At 55.6% G+C, this 16440-nt stretch overlaps 2 protein-coding genes across 4 annotated transcripts; one reads left to right on the top strand and one right to left on the bottom strand.

Moving 5' to 3' along the window:
• The first annotated feature begins 2461 nt into the window (after positions 1–2461).
• On the top strand, positions 2462–4883 carry LST1 (leukocyte specific transcript 1). The gene is made up of 4 exons (XM_066268340.1): positions 2462–2718; positions 3103–3201; positions 3505–3527; positions 4393–4883. Exons 1-4 carry the CDS (start codon positions 2706–2708, stop codon positions 4558–4560), a joined length of 303 nt encoding a protein of 100 aa, XP_066124437.1. The 5' UTR covers positions 2462–2705; the 3' UTR covers positions 4561–4883.
• Positions 4884–5257: 374 nt separating this feature from the next.
• NCR3 (natural cytotoxicity triggering receptor 3) lies at positions 5258–12166 on the bottom strand. 3 transcript variants are annotated; one of them, XM_066252892.1, is made up of 6 exons: positions 12108–12166; positions 9790–9807; positions 9585–9663; positions 6928–7272; positions 6664–6770; positions 5258–5527 (listed from the first exon to the last, which is right to left on the bottom strand). In XM_066252892.1, the coding sequence occupies exons 3-6, from the start codon at positions 9637–9639 to the stop codon at positions 5513–5515; spliced, it is 522 nt and encodes a 173-aa protein (XP_066108989.1). In that variant the 5' UTR covers positions 9640–9663; positions 9790–9807; positions 12108–12166; the 3' UTR covers positions 5258–5512. The 3 variants fall into 3 exon arrangements, with proteins under 3 accessions (XP_066108989.1, XP_066108990.1, XP_066108988.1); XM_066252893.1 differs by having other exon boundaries at positions 6928–7045; positions 7121–7272; positions 9585–9807; positions 12108–12112; XM_066252891.1 differs by having other exon boundaries at positions 9585–9807; positions 12108–12112.
• Positions 12167–16440: the final 4274 nt, after the last annotated feature.

Raw genomic sequence — 16440 nt, 5'->3', positions numbered from 1 at the left:
GGAGCTCGCAGGAAGTCGGCAGCAAAGCCGCGCTGAGAACACAGACCTCCGGACAGCCAGTGCAGTCAGCCTGCGGCCTTCCGCACCACAGTGCTGGGGGCTGCGGGACCGCTGCACCCACGCCCCTGAGTCAGGAACTGGTGTCCGGAAGGACAGGTGTCCAGGTCCCTGAGGAGAACCTATCCCCATGCTGGACCGACCTCCTCCATCCCCCAGAGCTGGGTCCACAGCCATGGCAGCTGAAGGGGGTCTGCATCAGCACCGACTCCGCCTCACTGAGGACGGGTGGAGTGAGCTTCACTGCCCCGGCTACAGGGCGCGCAGGGGAGAGCCACAGGCAGGCCCTCAGGCAGCCTCGCGGCCCAGAAGGGGCCCCGTCCACGTCCACGGGGCTGCTGACTAAGTGTTTATGAATAAACGAAAAGAGGACGAATGAATAAGTAAGCAAAACCAAGCAGCAGGGACCAGGGTAGGGGCGGAGGGGAAGACCAGATCCAAGGAAGTTAGAAATGGCCGCAGACTGCCTCCCCTTCTCTGTGTGTTTAGATAACAACAACAACAACAACAACAATAATAATAATAATAATAATATAGCAACTAGGCAAACAGCACTTAGCATGTGCTATTTTCCCTGCACGTAAACTTTGCCTTTCTTGGCCGTCCCAAAAAGAAACAGAGAAACAAATACCGAACTCGAGTCCGCGAAGAGCGCCGCAGAGGTTTTAGATGTGAAACGGACTGATGTTCGCAGCTTGGAAAGGCAGCCCAAAGTGAGGTGGACGGGTAAGTAAGTGATAAAGCCCATCTAAAGGAAGGTCCATTGTAGAATGTAGGTGCTCAGGATATGTTCGCTGTACAATTCTTTCCATTTTTTTCCATGTTTAAACTTTTAGGTAATAAATGTAAAAAGAAAAAAGAAAACCAACTGAATATTGATTGTTCTGCGGTTCTATCCTGCAAGGGGGAACGAGGCGGAGGGGAAGAGGGAGGAAGTAGCAGAAAGTTTCTGAATTTAGAGAGGAGAATGCAAATGCGTATGGACTCAAGCCCCCGCTGGCTTCCTGACCCCTTCCCCCCACTTGAGCTCCCGGGGCCTCACCCTCCTGAAGGGACACCCCCCTCCCCATCACAGTGCCACTCAGAGGCCTCCCTCCAGGTCTTTTCTCAGAGGGTCTCGGACCACCACCCTTACTCTCTCTGCCTCCAGCAGGAAGTCCACCTGGGCTGGCCGGCTAGCTCTCCTTTTGAACGCCAATTTCTCATCAACTTTCTATCCTAGATCTAACAACAGTGCTTGGATAGATTTCGCCTGGCTGCTTTGGACGTTTCTGTTTGTAAATCTGTCACCCTACTAGATAGAGACCCCAGAACCCCAGGTGAGTCACCCCAGTGGCGCGGGAGCCAGGGTATGTGTCTGCATGCACACACACTGAGATCGTGAGCTCTCGGTAGATGCAGTGTGAGAGGTAACTGGGGGAAAGGTTAATCCGAGAAGGCACCTGGAGGAGGTGTGAAGTCATGGACTCCTCACAGGGTCAGTAAGACAGCTGGAGCTGAGGGGGCTGCAGGCTTCCTTACTGCCCCAGGCGTCTGAAAGCAAAGATGTCCTGACCCTCACCCTCAAAGCCCAACCTCCTCTCCTGACCATGTTGGCTTGGCGTCAAGGCTGAGGGACAAGTCAAGGCCAGAGGAGGGGTGGGAATGTACCTCCCTCTGCCCAGGCGGCTTCCGCCAATGTCGAGTGGCCCCTGTGGGCCACAGGCTCTGAGTACGCTGGCAGAGAGCAGGGACCCTTGAGGAGGAGAGGGGACAGGCACACCCCGCGTGAGATAAGGGTGTGCCTGTGATGAGAGAAAGGAGAGCAGGGCTCTGAGGTCCCCTGGGCCCTGGAGGCTCTGTCCAGCCTCTGTCTTTACTTCTCTCCAGAATGAAAAGCAACCCACTTCCGCCCCTCCTGCCTTTTGTGGCCGCCTCAGGCCTTCCCCTGCACCCGGGCGTCTGCTCTGGACACCGCCACACGCACACACCTCCCAGAGTTCCTCTTGTTCTCAGGCAGGTCCCCATTCTCAGGCCCTGGGCAGTGCCTCTGGCTCTGGGGTGCAGCCAGAGGCCCCCCTTGGCCCTCAAACAGGAACCAGTGGTTGTCAGGCAGGAAGTACCGGAAAGGAAGTGTGGGGCCCCAGACTCTCCTCCATGCCCCACTCCAGCCCGGCAGACCTGCCCATGAGAAGCGGCTCTCCAAGCAGGCCCCCTCCGCAGACCTGAGTCCCTCTGGGGCGAGGGACCGGTGCTGGCTGCCCGCCCTTCCTTTCCAGCAGTCCCTACACGCACCCCAAACTCCTCCTCCTCCTCCATCAGCCCCCTTTCTTAGCAGAACCTAGAACTGCCCAGTGCCCGGGAGGCCCCTGTGAACCACCTGGTCAGCCTGGGGCCGAAGAAGAAGGGCGGGCGCTGCATGCAGCTGGACAGAGCGGGCCCTGAGCCCCAGCTCCGGCACTTCTGGGCCGACCCCTCGCCAGGGAGGGGGGCATCACAGTGCCCCGTGTTGTCGGACAGAAGAGCAGCGATGAAGGGAAAGTGCCCGGCTCAGGGCCGGACTGGAGTGAGGAACTGGAGGCACGTGACCGGCCCCGGGCCGGTGAGGCCATCAGGGCAGGGGCGAGGCTTCCTGACCTCCAGGCCAGTCGCCTGCAGTCCCTAACCGGATGGATGGGCCAGGTAAGGCAGCCCTCCGCACAGGGAGCCGTGAGGGAAAGCGACGTGTGAGGTGCGTGGGCAGGTGACCTCGCAGAACCAGCAGCCAGGCGGCCAGGACACTCCCCAGGGAGGCCCAGGACACTCCCCAGGGAGGCCCGGGACGGGAGGGTGGCAGCGGGAGCCGGCGAGGGGTGAGAGGCCCCAGGCGCGGGCGACGATGGGGGGGCCCTCGGATAGGAGTGAGGTAACACGGTCCCACGGCCCCACGAAGAATCGCACCGAGAGGGTGTTTTTCTGCCTCTAACACTGTTGGAGAGGGGCGCGGGGACGCCCCCGCCCGCCAGCAGGGCGGGGCGGCTGAGCAGGGACAGGGCCTTCCACCGGTCACTTCTCGTTTCCTTTCAGACAAAAGCCCGTACCTCTACGGGGGCTTGGGGCTCGGGGGGCTCCTAGTGGTGGTTGTGGCAGTCCTGTCCGCCTGTGTGTGTCGGCTCCATCGGAGAGGTGAGCCCACCCCGAGCTGTGGCAGGGCCCCCAGCAGGGCCCCGGGGGGCGCCCCCCCCCGCTCCCTTTCCTCCGGCTTTCCCAGAAGCACCCCCGTCCCCCCTGACACCCCTGGAGCGGCCAGTGGGGAGGCTGGTGGGAACGGGGGGCGGGGAGAATGTCCCGAGCGAGGGGCCAGGGCTTCGGCCATGGGACACACGGGCCAGTCAGCAGGAGTGAAGCTGACCGCTGGGTGTTGGGGGCCACGCGGGAGGGCCGGGCGGCACAGCAGAGGGCCAGGCTGAGCTTCTTCTTTTCTTCCAGTGAGGAAGCTGGAGAGGAGCTGGGTGAGTCTGGGGCAGGGGCATGGGGGAGGGGCGGCGATGGGGTGGGGAAGAGAAGAGACGGAAAGCGCGAGTGTGGGAGAGTCGGTGAGAGGAAAGAAGAGAAAGGCAGAGAGAGAGAGAAATAAGAGAATGAGTGGAAGGAAGGAGAGAAAGGGTGTATAGCGTTAGAAAGAGGAAATAGGACAAACAAAGAGAAAGAAAGAGGAGAAGGAATGAGAGAGACAAAGAGTGAGAATGTTGGCTCAATGGTAGAGCATTGGCCCAGCGTGTGGAAGTCCCGGGTTCAATTCCCGGCCAGGGCACACAGGAGAAGCACCCATCTGCTTCTCCACACCCCCCTTCCTTCCTCTCTGTCTCTCGCTTCCCCTCCCACAGACAAGGCTCCATTGGAGCAAAGATGGTCCAGGAACTGAGGACGGCTCCATGGCCTCCAAATCAGGCACTAGAATGGCTCCTGTTGCAACGGAGCAACACCCCAGATGGGCAGAGCATCGCCCCCTGGTGGGCGTGCCGGGTGGATCCTGGTTGGGCACATGTGGGAATCGGTCTCTCTGTGTTTCCACTTCTGACTTCGGAAAAACACACACAAAAAAAGAGTGAGAAGGTCAGGGGAAGAATGGAAGAGACACTGGGAAATAATGAGAGACCCAGAGAAAGAGTGAGGGAGAATGCGATGAGGAGGGAGAGAGCGAGAGACACGAAGAGAAAGGGCAGCAGGTGGAGAGAGAGAAGAGTGGGGGGGGGCAGCGAGGAGGCAGTGAGGAAAGACAGTGGACGTGAGGTGAGCACTGACAAGGAAGGAAGGAGAGGAAGAGGGTGGCCCCTCCTGTGACCTGCCTCCGGTCAGCAGCAATGTCGGGCCTAGCCCCAGGCCCAGTTCTCCGAGCAGGAGCAGGAGCAGGAGGTCCACTATGCCTCTCTGCAGAGGTTGCCCTGCCGCGAGGGGCCTGCCCGCGGCCGCCGGGAACGGGAAGGCTCCGCGGAGGACCCCAGCATCGACTACACCCGCATTGCTGAAAGCAAGCCTGCCTGAGCGGGCCCAGACCCTGCCCTCTGCCCAAGCGGGGGTCCTGTGGTCCCCCAAGTAAAGATCACGGCCTCAGCATCTCACGTGTCCCCAGCCTCTCAATCCATCTCAAGCCCCTGTCCCCCACGGCCACTCTCAAAACAAGTCACGTACCTTCCCACCCACTGGGGTCCAGGAGGGACTTATCGGGTAAGAAGGGTGTTTAGGGACCCCAGCCCCGCTTGAAGGCCAGAAAAGAGTACAGCAGCCCCCCCTCCCCCGCCCCATCCGTGGTTTTGCTTTCCGCCGTTTCAGTTATCTGCGGTCAGAACATACTACCCGGAAAATTGCAGAAATAAACAATTCATGCATTTCACAGCGTGCACCATTCTGAGTGAGGGTGATGAAACCTCACGCTGTCTTTCTCCATCCTACCCGGGGCGTGACTCATTTGTCTGTCCAGAGAGGCCGCCCTGGACGCGCTACCTGGCCATTAGTCACTTGGCAGCCAGCCCGGTTACAAGATCAGCTGCCGAGTTATCGCAGTGCCTGTGTCCAAGTCGCCCTATCGGCAGCCTAACGCCCTGTCTCAACGCCTGCGCCGTTCACCCCACTCATCTGATCACAGGCGGGCTCTGTGTCGCCTCACATGTCGCCAGAAGAAGGGTGAGCACGGGACAATCAGATATTCTGAGAGAGAGAGAGAGAGACCACATTCAAAAAGTTTTTATTACAGTTCATTGTTATAGTCATTCTATTTCAATATTGTTGCAGTTGTTAATCTCTTTCTCTGCTGAATGTATAAATTAAGCTTTATGATAGGTAGGCAGGTACAGGTAAAAAACACAGTGTATGCAGGGCTCAGGTCAGTCCATGGTTTCAGGCATCCACCAGGGCTCTTGGAACGTATCCCCCGTGGATAGGAGGGGACTACAGCGGTCCTCGGGTTACAACAGTCTCGACATACGGCGTTTGGAGTTTACGATGCTAACTCCTAAAAAAATTGAGAGGTGTTTCCATCAGCGTCCTACTTACAGACTACATGGGCGAACTAGTTTGGTTGCGCCGCGGAAGAACGCGCAGTAATATGGAATATGAGTGAGGAAGTTGGCGTCCCCCAGGACGCTTACCTACGCCATTTTAGACTGTTACGAGTGCAAGTGTTGCCCGACCAGGCGGTGGCGCAGTGGATAGAGTGTCGGACTGGGATGCTGAGGACCCAGGTTCAAGACCTCGAGGTCGCCAGCTTGAGCGTGGGCTCGTCTGGTTTGAGCAAAGCTCACCAGCTTGAACCCAGGGTCGCTGGCTTGAACAAGGGGTCACTCGGTCTGCTGAAGGCCCGTGGTCAAGGCACATATGAGAAAGCACTCAATGAACAACTAAGGTGTCGCAACAAAAAAACTGATGATTGATGCTTCTCATCTCTCTCGTTCTTGTCTGTCTATCCCTCTCTCTGACTCTCTCTCTCTGTGTCCCTGTTTAAAAAAAAAAAAAAAAAAAAAGCGCAGTGTTCTGTTTGTGTTAGGCTACTAGGGTGTGTTTCGACTGACACCAAAATTCGGGTTCCGTCACTGTCATAGGAACGGATCTGTGGCAACCCGAGGACCCCTGCGTTGTCTTTTTCTGTGGACAATTGACAAGCAGGACCAATCAGATTTGATACTTCTCCTGTCAGGGCAGAATCAGCCTCAGCCTCCCGGGCCTGGGAGAGTTGGGTCCCGCCCACCTGTCCAGCCTCAGGACGGTGCTGGGAGGGGCCCTGGGCACGATTGCTGGGAAGCTCCCCCTTGGGCCTCTCCCGGCTATCCTCAGTAGAAAGGGAGAGCGCTAAGAGTCGGGGAACGTGGACGGGGTGCGCTGGGGCAACCCGAGAATGAAGAAAATATGTAAGACTCATACGAAGTTACTGTTGGGGCAGAGGGATTTACTGGGGACCCTTGAAGAGCAGTAGGGCTCACTGGGGTCTGGAATCCCTCAGCAGCAGCCATCCAAGCGGTGGCAGTGAGTTCCCACGTGACCGTGGCCTGGCAACCAGGTGGCCCTCCTTCCCTCCTTGGTCTCTGTCTCTCCGTCCTCCGGCTTTCTCTGTCCCCCCCTCTCTCCCGCCACTGCCACGGCTCCACGACTCACATTAGCTCGGTAATAGATGGCACTCCCCATGGCCACGGAGAGAAAGCTCAAGGCATAGAATCCAGCCCGGAGGAGGAGGACTGTGAGGGTCCCCAGCCGAGGAGGTCCTGCATCCGGGAGGTGGAAAAGAAGGACTTGGTCAAGGGGACCCCGGGAAGAATGTGCGGGCTTGGGGCAGACTGGGGGAGGCGGCCTCAGGGAAGGACTCTGGGCTTCCGGGGGCGGGACCTCCAGCCAAGGAGCCCCGGGCTCCTGGGGCCTCACCTTGCTCCACCACCAGCAGCGTCCCGTTCCCGGTCCCGAGACCCAGGCCCAGCACTTCCACCTGGCACACGTAGACTCCAGCATCACGGCCTCGGGTGTCCACGATGTGCAGCTCAGCCTGGTGGTCACAGAGGAAACGGGAAGAGGCCAGAGGGGCCAGGCGGCCCCTGAACTCGGGGGTGCCGTTCCTCACCTCCTTTCCTGGGGCCACCTCGTCCCGGTACCATGTGACAGAGCCAATGGCCTGTCTCCCTCGGCTGGCATTGAAGGAGCAAGGCAGGAGGGCAGCAGCACCCTCCTGGGCACGGATCTCAGGGGGCTGGGACACCCAGAGAGCGCAGGACCCTAGGGGCGGAGAGAAGACCCAGACACACACCTCCCCAGTCACTCAGAAGAGAAAGGGCCAGAGAGCCTGTAGGAGAAAATCCCAGCCAAGCGTCTACGGCCATACCACCCTGAACGCGCCCGATCTCGTCTGATCTCGGAAGCTAAGCAGGGTCGGGCCTGGTTAGTACTTGGATGGGAGAAAATCCCAGCCGTCCCCAAACCACAGGGGGCCGGGGGAGGGGAAATACACTTTGGGTGCCTCATTCAACCCTTTCCTCTTTACCAGTCTAATACCTTCACATTGCTTGTTAAATCATTTCCAATTCTTTCCTACACCAACTCTCCCCCCTCTCTGTCTCTCACCGTTTCCCGGCTGCCCTCACCAGCGATGTCTTGCTGGAATTTAACCTGTCAAGTGAGATTGAGGCTCAGGCTCTGGCTGGGCAGCTCCGTGGGTTAGAGCATCGTCCTGACTCACCAAGGCTGTGGGTTTGATCTCCGGTCAGGGCACACACAAAAAGCAACCAGTGACTGCATAACTAAGTGGAACAGCAAATTGATGCCTCTCTCTCTCTCTCTCTCTCTCCCCCTCTTTCTTCTCTCTTTCTCTCAAATCAATCAATTAACTTTAAAAAGAAATTGAGCCTGATCAGGCAGTGACGCAGTGAATAGAGCGTCAGACTGGGACTCAGAGGACCCAGGTTCAAGACCCCAAGGTCACCGGCTTGAGCGCGGGCTCACCGGCTTGAGCGCGGGCTCACCAGCTTGAGTGCAGGGTCACTGGCGTGAGCCCAAAAGTTGCTGCTTTGAGCCCAAGGTCTCTGGCTTGAGCAAGGGGTCACTTGCTCTTCTGTAGCCCCCCCCCCCGCCCCCAGTCAAGGCACATATGAGAAAGCAATCAATGAACAACTAAGGTATCCCAACGAAAAACTGATGATTGATGCTTCTCATCTCTCTCCCTTCCTGTCTGTCTGTCCCTCTGTTCCTTTCTCTGTCTCTCTCACAAAAAAGAAAGAAAGAAAGAAAGAAAGAAAGAAAGAAAGAAAGAAAGAAATTGAAGCTCATTAATGAATGTGGCTGCCTCATTAACTAATATCATTAATTATATCACCCAGGTATTATTTTTGTACTAATGACATTCTACAGTACACCATCCTTGCTACTTTGTTTTATGTCAAAGAGCATTAACTACTTAAACCTTCATTGGAAGACATGGCTATAATTGATTGAGATCTCTATTTAACTTCCCTAAATTGATAAATTAAGCCAATTGTTAAAATCCCTGATTTGTTGTTGTTTTTAAGACTTTATTTATTTTAGAGAGAGAGAGAGAGAGAAGGGGGGAGGAACAGGAAGCTTCAACTCCCATATGTGCCTTGACCAGGCCAGCCCGGGGTTTCGAACCAGCGACCTCAGCATTCCAGTTGATGCATTATCCACTGTGACACCACAGGTCAGGCCTAAATTCTCTAGTGAGTGAAATTTACCAGTCATTCTTCTATTTTAGAGAGAGCTCACCAAATTAACTGGGAGTCTCTGTTAAAAACAGATCTCTAGGCTCCACCCCCTAGAGTTTTTTATTCAGTGGGTCGCCAGGGGGCCTGGGTTGCCCGAGGCTCCAGCTGGTCTGAGGCCGCAGGTCTGGAGTCCACGGGGCATTTAGTTAAGGAAAACGTCCAATAGATAAGGTTTCTCAGTTAATTAAAATTTGTTTCACTAAAAAACTTACCTTCGATTTGAATTAGCTCTCCCAAACCCATATCTAGACCCAGATAATAAGCCTTGTTTACTATTAAAGCTTATTCAACTCATCAAATTAAAACTGACCCCTTTAGCTTTGGCCAGATAGATAGACAGATGGTCCCGAAGTGTGGAAGTTTCCGGTTCGGTCCCAGTCAGGGCCCATACAGGAACAGATAGAGATATTCCTGTCTCTTTCTTGCTCTCTCCCTTTCTCCCTCTAAAATCCATAAAATAAACATTTAAGACGGGCCCCTTTAAAAAAGAAAAATTGACCCCTTCCGGCCAATTTTACTGGTCCTTCTGACTTCATCTTCTTAGGCAGGCAGCTGAGGAGCGAAGGGTTCTGAGTGGAAGCCGGGGAGTGACCCTAGCCACGCCACGCAGGGGGCACGGAACTGGGGAGCCCCTGCGGTCAGCATCACGGAGGATCAGCTGCTCCCACTCTCCTGCCTTCCACTCCCCTCAGGCTCAGTGTCCAGCCCCCACCGACCCTGCTCCCCAGGACATCTGCGTCCAGCCTCCCCCCCCCCTCGTTCTCCCTCATCCCGGCCCCACACCCTCGGGGTCCTGGGAGAGAGCCCTGTCACCTGGATGGACCGTGACAAAGACGAGGAACAGCATCTGGGCCATGTCGGAGGGCATCCCAGCCGACGCGGGGACTGAGCTCTGGGGGGAGGAGACGCGGCCGTTGGTCACCCGACGGGCGGCGAGGAGCTTCCGATGATGCTCAGGACTCGCACATCGGTTGCCAAGGACCTCTACCTCCTGGGGCCCTGGGCATGAGATGCGTACCTCTCCGGGGAGAAGGTCCTGCCGAGGACAGTATCTGGGTCACTAGGAGGTGGGGGCAGTGAGTGGGCAGGTTGCCTAAGTACTGCAAGTGAGGGTGGGGCTTAGATGTCCGGTAACGCCAAGGTGGGTGGGTAGGCGGGTGAGACCAGGATGTGGTTCCCCGAACTTCCTATGCTCAAGAAGACCAACCCTTAACCCAGAAGCACTTCCAGGAGCCCTGCTGGGCCCAGAGCTAACCTATTTCCCCCACCCATAGGCTCAATAGTGCCCAAGCCCACCCAACCCGTTCCTTTCCCTCCAATCTGGTTCTCTCCTGGGGCAGCTCTAGCGATTCTGTAATTGTGGGACGAGAAGAAGCAAGGTGATCAGTGGTGGGACCGGGGTGGGGACTTCGCTCCTGTTTAACTCAAGACTGTTGACTTGCACGTTTTGGCAGGGTGAGCACTGCCGATGAAGAATTTGGACTCGTTCCTACTCAGATCTCCATTACGGGAGTTCACTTCACAGAGAGGTCCGCTTCACCCGGAATGTTCCGTGTGGACTTATCACCCACTGGAAAACCCACTTGTGCATTATTTTATTTTATCATTTTGGGGGGGGCATTTTTGTATTTTCTGAAGTGAGAAGCAGGGAGGCAGAGAGACAGACTCCCGCATGCACCCCACCGGGGTCCACCCGGCATGCCCACCAGGGGGCGATGCTCTGCCCATCTGGGATGTTGCTCTGTTGCAACTGGAGCCATTCTAGCGCCTGAGGTGGAGGCCATGGAGCCATCCTCAGTGCCTGGGCCAATTTTGCTCCAATGGAGCCTTGACTGCAGGAGGGGAAGAGAGAGACAGAGAGAAAGGAGAGGGTAAGAGTGGAGAAGCAGATGGGCGCTTCTCCTGGCTGGGAATCAAACCCGAGACTACCACACTCTAGACCGATGCTCTACCACCTAGCCAACTGGCCAGGGCCTCGTGCATTATTTTATTCATTGTCCAACTAACGTTTATGGAGAAGTTACAAAATGTCCATTACACAAAATGGGTTTGTACACACACAAATGAAGGATACATTGTATGACGTGGAACTCCAAGGTTACAGAGGGACTAATAGCAGAGTGTGCCCAGCATGCTTTACAGACCTCTGTGAGCAAACACAGCACCTGGGAGAGAAGGGTTACCTGTGACATGCCCGCTGACACACAGTCCCAGCGCTCACGCACGCTTCTCTCGGGTCCTTTTAGATCAATACATTATTTTGTGCGTGTGTCTGTTTCCATCTCTGCTTTACAACACATTTATAGGTTGCTGAATTCCCCCCTTCACTGCTAGTGATCTGGAGCTTTCTCTGGGGAGGGGGAGCACTCATCTCACAGTTAAGAACGCTGGCTTGGAGTCAGTCCGGGTCCCAATGCCAGCTCCCCTACACACTAGTTATATAAAGCTCAAATTACTCAACTTCTCCGGACCACCGAGACGAGCACACGTGACCCACACACAACCTGGGAAGGACTGACTCAGCCCTTCTCCCTGTGAAGTGGGGGCTTTGGGGACATCTTACCGAGGCTGGGGACCGAGCTGCCACTGCAAGGCGGCGGTCGCCCCCTGGTGGTCACAGAGCATGAGAAAGCCTGAGGCTCCCAGTAGGCGGCTTTTCTCACCTGGGCCTTCATTCCAGCCTGTTCCTGTCCCTTACCTACCTATCAGCACCCATCACCACCCAGACAGTCAATGCAGAGAACATTGTGTCTTCCGCTCAACTGGGACAAGCCCAGGGTTCGGAGAGGGAAGGGAGGTCGCCACTGAGTGGAATAGAGGCGGGGGCCGGAACGGCCAACTGTCCCGAGGGTGTACTGTCACAGCACACGCTCCCCCACCGGGCACTGCTCCACGGCTCAGGGCAACGCTGGAGTCCTGGTCCCGCGACGTGCACATCTGGGGAGTAGCCCGTCACTTCCAGACCCCGCTGGGCTGGTACTCAGTGTCCTAACGGGTAGCTCCTCCCCGGTCCTGAGCTAGGATGACCAATAGCATAGCTGGCCCTGGACTCAACGGTGTCTTGCTCTCTCGACCTCTTTCCCCTGCCTACGATTTTCAATACCCTAAAAATGCCGTGGATTCCAAAGACAGCAGTCAGATTCTTCAGGTCCGTCTAGAACACATCCTGCTGCGTGCCTGGACCTTTCTCAATAACTCCGAGACGCCCTGGGGAACCCTAACCTGCAGGGCGCGCAAGCCGGCGCGGCGGAGGCAAGGACGGAACTTTTCCAAAGAAAGTTTTCCCAGGGACTCGAGAGGCAACGAACAGAGAAGTCGTGAAGTGGATATACATACGTCTCTGGTTCGGCTTCTTGAACGTCCAGCCGCGGACCGACCCGCGTGTGATCAGGAACAGTCAACTTCCAACGCGGAGCTCCGAGCCCGTGAAGAGGTGACAGCCAGGAGGGGCGCTGGAATCCCAGCCCAGGTGAGGCCGCCTCACCTGGTGGCCCCTCCTCTAAAGTGTTGGCAGGGCTGAGATGTGGGCGACTTCTCTGGCCACGCCCTTAACAGGTTTTCAAGCTAATTAATGGGGCCGGTATATACTTTCGACCTCTGACCTCCACTTCTCCAAGGTTCACAGCATTGGACCCCAACACCTTCCTTCTTTCCTTATCCGTGTCTAACGTCCCTCACATTCACCAAGAGCTGGCATCTCACTCCCCAGCCTCCTCTCTGTTTCAATCTCTGGGAGGCTTGATGTCCCCGTAGATGACATTTTAAACACTGAGATATATTATCTACAGTAAAAGGCACAGATCTTAAGTGTACAGTTGGACGACCTCTGGCAAATGAATGTCAACAGCACTGCAGTTATAATATAGATTATTTCCATCACCCTAGAATTTTTCCCGCCCCCATTTTTTTTTTAAGTTCATTTATTCACTTTAGAGAGGAGAGGGAGAGACAGAGAGAGAGAAGGGGGGAGGAGCTGGAAGCATCAACTCCCATATGTGCCTTGACCGGGCAAGCCCAGGGTTTCGAACCGGCAACCTCAGCATTTCCAGGTCGACGCTTTATCCACTGCGCCACCACAGGTCAGGCCCCGCACCCATTTTTGGTCAACCCCTCTCCCCTCGCAGAAGCAACCACTGATTTATAGCCCTATAGATGAGCTTAGTCTGGTTTTTTTTTTAATTTCTTTTTATTTATTCATTTTAGAGAGGATAGACAGAGTGAGAGAGAGAGAAAGAGAAAGGAGGGAGGAGCAGGAAGCATCAACTCCCATATATGCCTTGACCAGACAAGTGCAGGGTTTTAACAGGCGACCTCAGTGTTCCCAGGTTGATGCTTTATCCACTGCGCCACCACAGGTCAGGCCTGTTTTTGAACTTCATACGAATGGAATCATATGGTATACACTCTTGTACCTGGCTTCTTCCAGTCTGCACAATGTCTGTGACGTTTATCTATGCTGCTGCATGTATCAGTAGCTTGTTCCTTTATTGCTGAGTAGTATTTCATTATAGTAGTTTATCAGTTCACCTCATCTTGTAAAAATGGTGTATGTGTGTGTGTGTGTGTCAGAGAGACAGAGAGAGGGACAGATAGGAACAAACAGCAAGGAGAGAGATGGGAAGCATCAATTCTTCATTGCGACACCTTTGTTGTTCATTGATTGCTTTCTCATATGTGCCTTGACCTGGGGCTCCAGCCCAGGCAGTGTCCCCTTGCTCAAGGTAGTGACTTTTGGGCTCAAGCCAGAGTCCAGGGGGTCATGTCTATGATCCCGTGCTCAAGCCAGCAACCCTGTGCTCAAGCTGGATGAGCCTGTGTTCAAGCTGGTGACCTCAGGGTCTTGAACCTGGGTCCTCTGCGTCTCAGGCCGATGCTCTGCCCACTGTGCCACCGCCTGGTCAGGCTCCAGCCGGACGACTTGTAAGCCAGCTCAGCATTCCCTCCATGACTGCTTGGCTGGACACTAACAACCCTGGCCTCAGCAACTCCCGTTTTCCTGCCTCCAAGGCTGACCAGCCCTGCCAAGCCACCCACCTCCCACTGACCAAGTGAACTCCAGCTGGGCTGACACCGGTGGCCAGGGGTCAGCCGCCTTGCAGGTGTGGGAGCCACTCTATTGCTTTAGGGCAGTGGCTCTTAAACTCGAGTGCGTGTGAGAATCATCTGGTTTAAAAGCTATTGTTAGGGCCCAATCCCAGGGTTTCTGATTCAGGAGGTCTGGGCTGGGGCCAACAATGTGCGTTGCCAACATGCTCCCGTGTGACACCGGTGGAAGGCCCGTCCGCAGAGAACCCCTGCTTTAAGGAGAGAGTTACCTTCTCTTACGTTGGAGACCGCAAGCTGACAGGTCCTTGCGGTTTAGATGTGTGGGGGTCAGAGGTGTGGGGACTGGCAGTAAGCTGACAGGCTGCCCAGCCCCCCACCTCACTTGCTTGGGTAAGTTTCTAAAGGCTAAGTTCTTCCCCACACCTCCATGTGAGCTGTGATGCTGGACTGTTTCTACTGTCCTAGCCCCCATGTCCCTCAGAGAGACTGGAGGCAGTTTTCTTTTTTTCTTTGTCTTGTGAAGTTAAGATGTTGTGCAGGGTGGAGGGCTTTCTGCACTGGGGAGAAATCTTGGGTTGCCTCGGAAATGTGACTTTGTATGGGAGATCTCTTTGATTTGCTAATGACTTTGCTCTGCCCTGTACATAAAGCGGTTCGGGGGAGGGGACTTGCTCTTGCAAGCCACTGACTGTGCCAAGAGACCTCCTGATCCCATCCTTTTCTCTCCGAGTTTATTTCTTCATCCCGCACCGTTCTGTCAGGACCTGGACGATGACCAGCCGCGCTGGTCCACGGCACCCGTATCTCCACGTTCTCAGTGCATTGCTTGCTGCAGCCCCGACACAGCCCCCTGGCAGCTCTCTGCCCAAAGGCCCCTCCCCACCAGTCCTCCATGTGGTTGGAGGAGGGGGAGGGCTGCTCTCCCCAGGCTTCCTCACATCCGGATTGGGGCCGAGTTTCATTCTCCACCACTTGCCCTGCTACAGACTCCTCACTCTCCCTTGTGCTCCTGGTCAGAGCCGCTGCCACTTGGGCCCAGGCCGTTTTTCTGAGCATCTCAGCTCTGCCTCGCCCTGGTGGTCTGCCGAGCCATCCTGGATGGAATGGCCGTCCTGAGAGGCCATCTCGCGCCAAACAAAAGCCAGCGTTTTCCCCGATGGCCTCACGCAATCTGGTTCATGCCTCTGTCTCCCCGCACGTACCGGGCTCGGCTACACTGTCCTTCCTTCTGCTTCACAGATACTCTGAGCAGCCAAACATGCTGTCACCACAGGGCCTTTGCACTTCCTGTGCCCTCTGCCTAAGATGCTCCTCTCCCGTCTATCCACACGGCTTATTCCCTCACCTCCTTGAAATCTTTGCTCAGATACTACTTTCTCAGTGAAGCCTTCCTCACTATTCTGCTTAAAACTGTAGTTCAGGGGGAACGGTATGGGGGGGACAGAAAGGGTCAATACATCATAGTACAGATGACGTATTATAGAATTGTACACCTGAAGCTTACGTAATGTTTTTAATCAGTATTACACCAACAAACAATTAAAAACAAAACGGCAGACACCCCAGCACATCCTGTCCCCCTTCCCTATTTTTTCTCCACGGGCACCACTGCCATTAAAACACGTGTTTATTTTATTGTCTCTCTCCCCCCTTGGACTGTCCTTCAGAATGAGAGTTTACATTTGTTTGGCTCACTGGGCTCAGCAGCACACCTGGCATACGGTAAGTATTCAATAAATATTTGTTAAGTGAACACACGAACGCAGAAATGAACGCTCCCCGCCAGGCAGGGAGCCCTGACCAGTGGGAGTCCAGACACGCGGCTGCTTTCTCTGCAAGGGCGGAGGCGGCTGCAGTCACGGGAAGTCAGGAAGTCAAAGTGCCCTCCAGCATCCCCGCCACCTGCAGGGGTCAGGGACAGGGCAGGGCGAGGCGGAAACTGCCAGCCACAGAAGGGGGACTAGGCCGAGGGCAGCGAGAAGGACAGTGTCTGCATCCATGCTGGGCAGAGCGGACGGAGTTCGGGACAGGCCGTGTGGGCACATGGGTCACAGGGACAGGGCACAGTGCTCTCGCCTCCTGTGGTGGTGACAGCTGAACAGAGCAGAGAGGGAGGGGAAGGACTCACTAGGGAGGGCATTTATCAGGCTACTCACGCTCTGTGTTGAGCCCAGGGACCAACACCTGCAACACCTGTCACACACACACACACACACACACATGCACACGCACACGCACACACACACACGCACAATGCCGGCCTCACCCCTGGCTCTTATGTCCAGAGATGCTGTCTCTCTCAACATCGCTTTCGGTTCCTCTAAAGAATCTACTTAACTTCTCAAATGCCTGAGCTCTGTAGATCGCACTGAGAATGCCCAGGGGTAAGATGAGGGGTCACACCGTACATCCCAGGGCAAACTGGTCGGAACGCCTTTGTGGGCGATTCCGTGTCCAAGCTTCTCTGGAGCTGGGACGGAGTTTCTCTCCCTCTCCAGAACCTGTACTTGTCTCGCCCCCCCACACACACACAGCCCACAGCTTCATGGCCCTTTCCCACAGCGCGGAAAACCCAGTCGGCCCTTGTAAAGCCAGAAGCCACCATCATGGCCATTCTTTTTTT

The sequence above is a fragment of the Saccopteryx bilineata genome, chromosome 1 (assembly GCF_036850765.1).
Source record: "Saccopteryx bilineata isolate mSacBil1 chromosome 1, mSacBil1_pri_phased_curated, whole genome shotgun sequence".
Classification (NCBI taxonomy): domain Eukaryota; kingdom Metazoa; phylum Chordata; class Mammalia; order Chiroptera; family Emballonuridae; genus Saccopteryx; species Saccopteryx bilineata.
The sequence above is the reverse complement of the archived record's forward strand: the minus strand, read 5'-3'. Positions and strand labels throughout refer to the sequence as shown.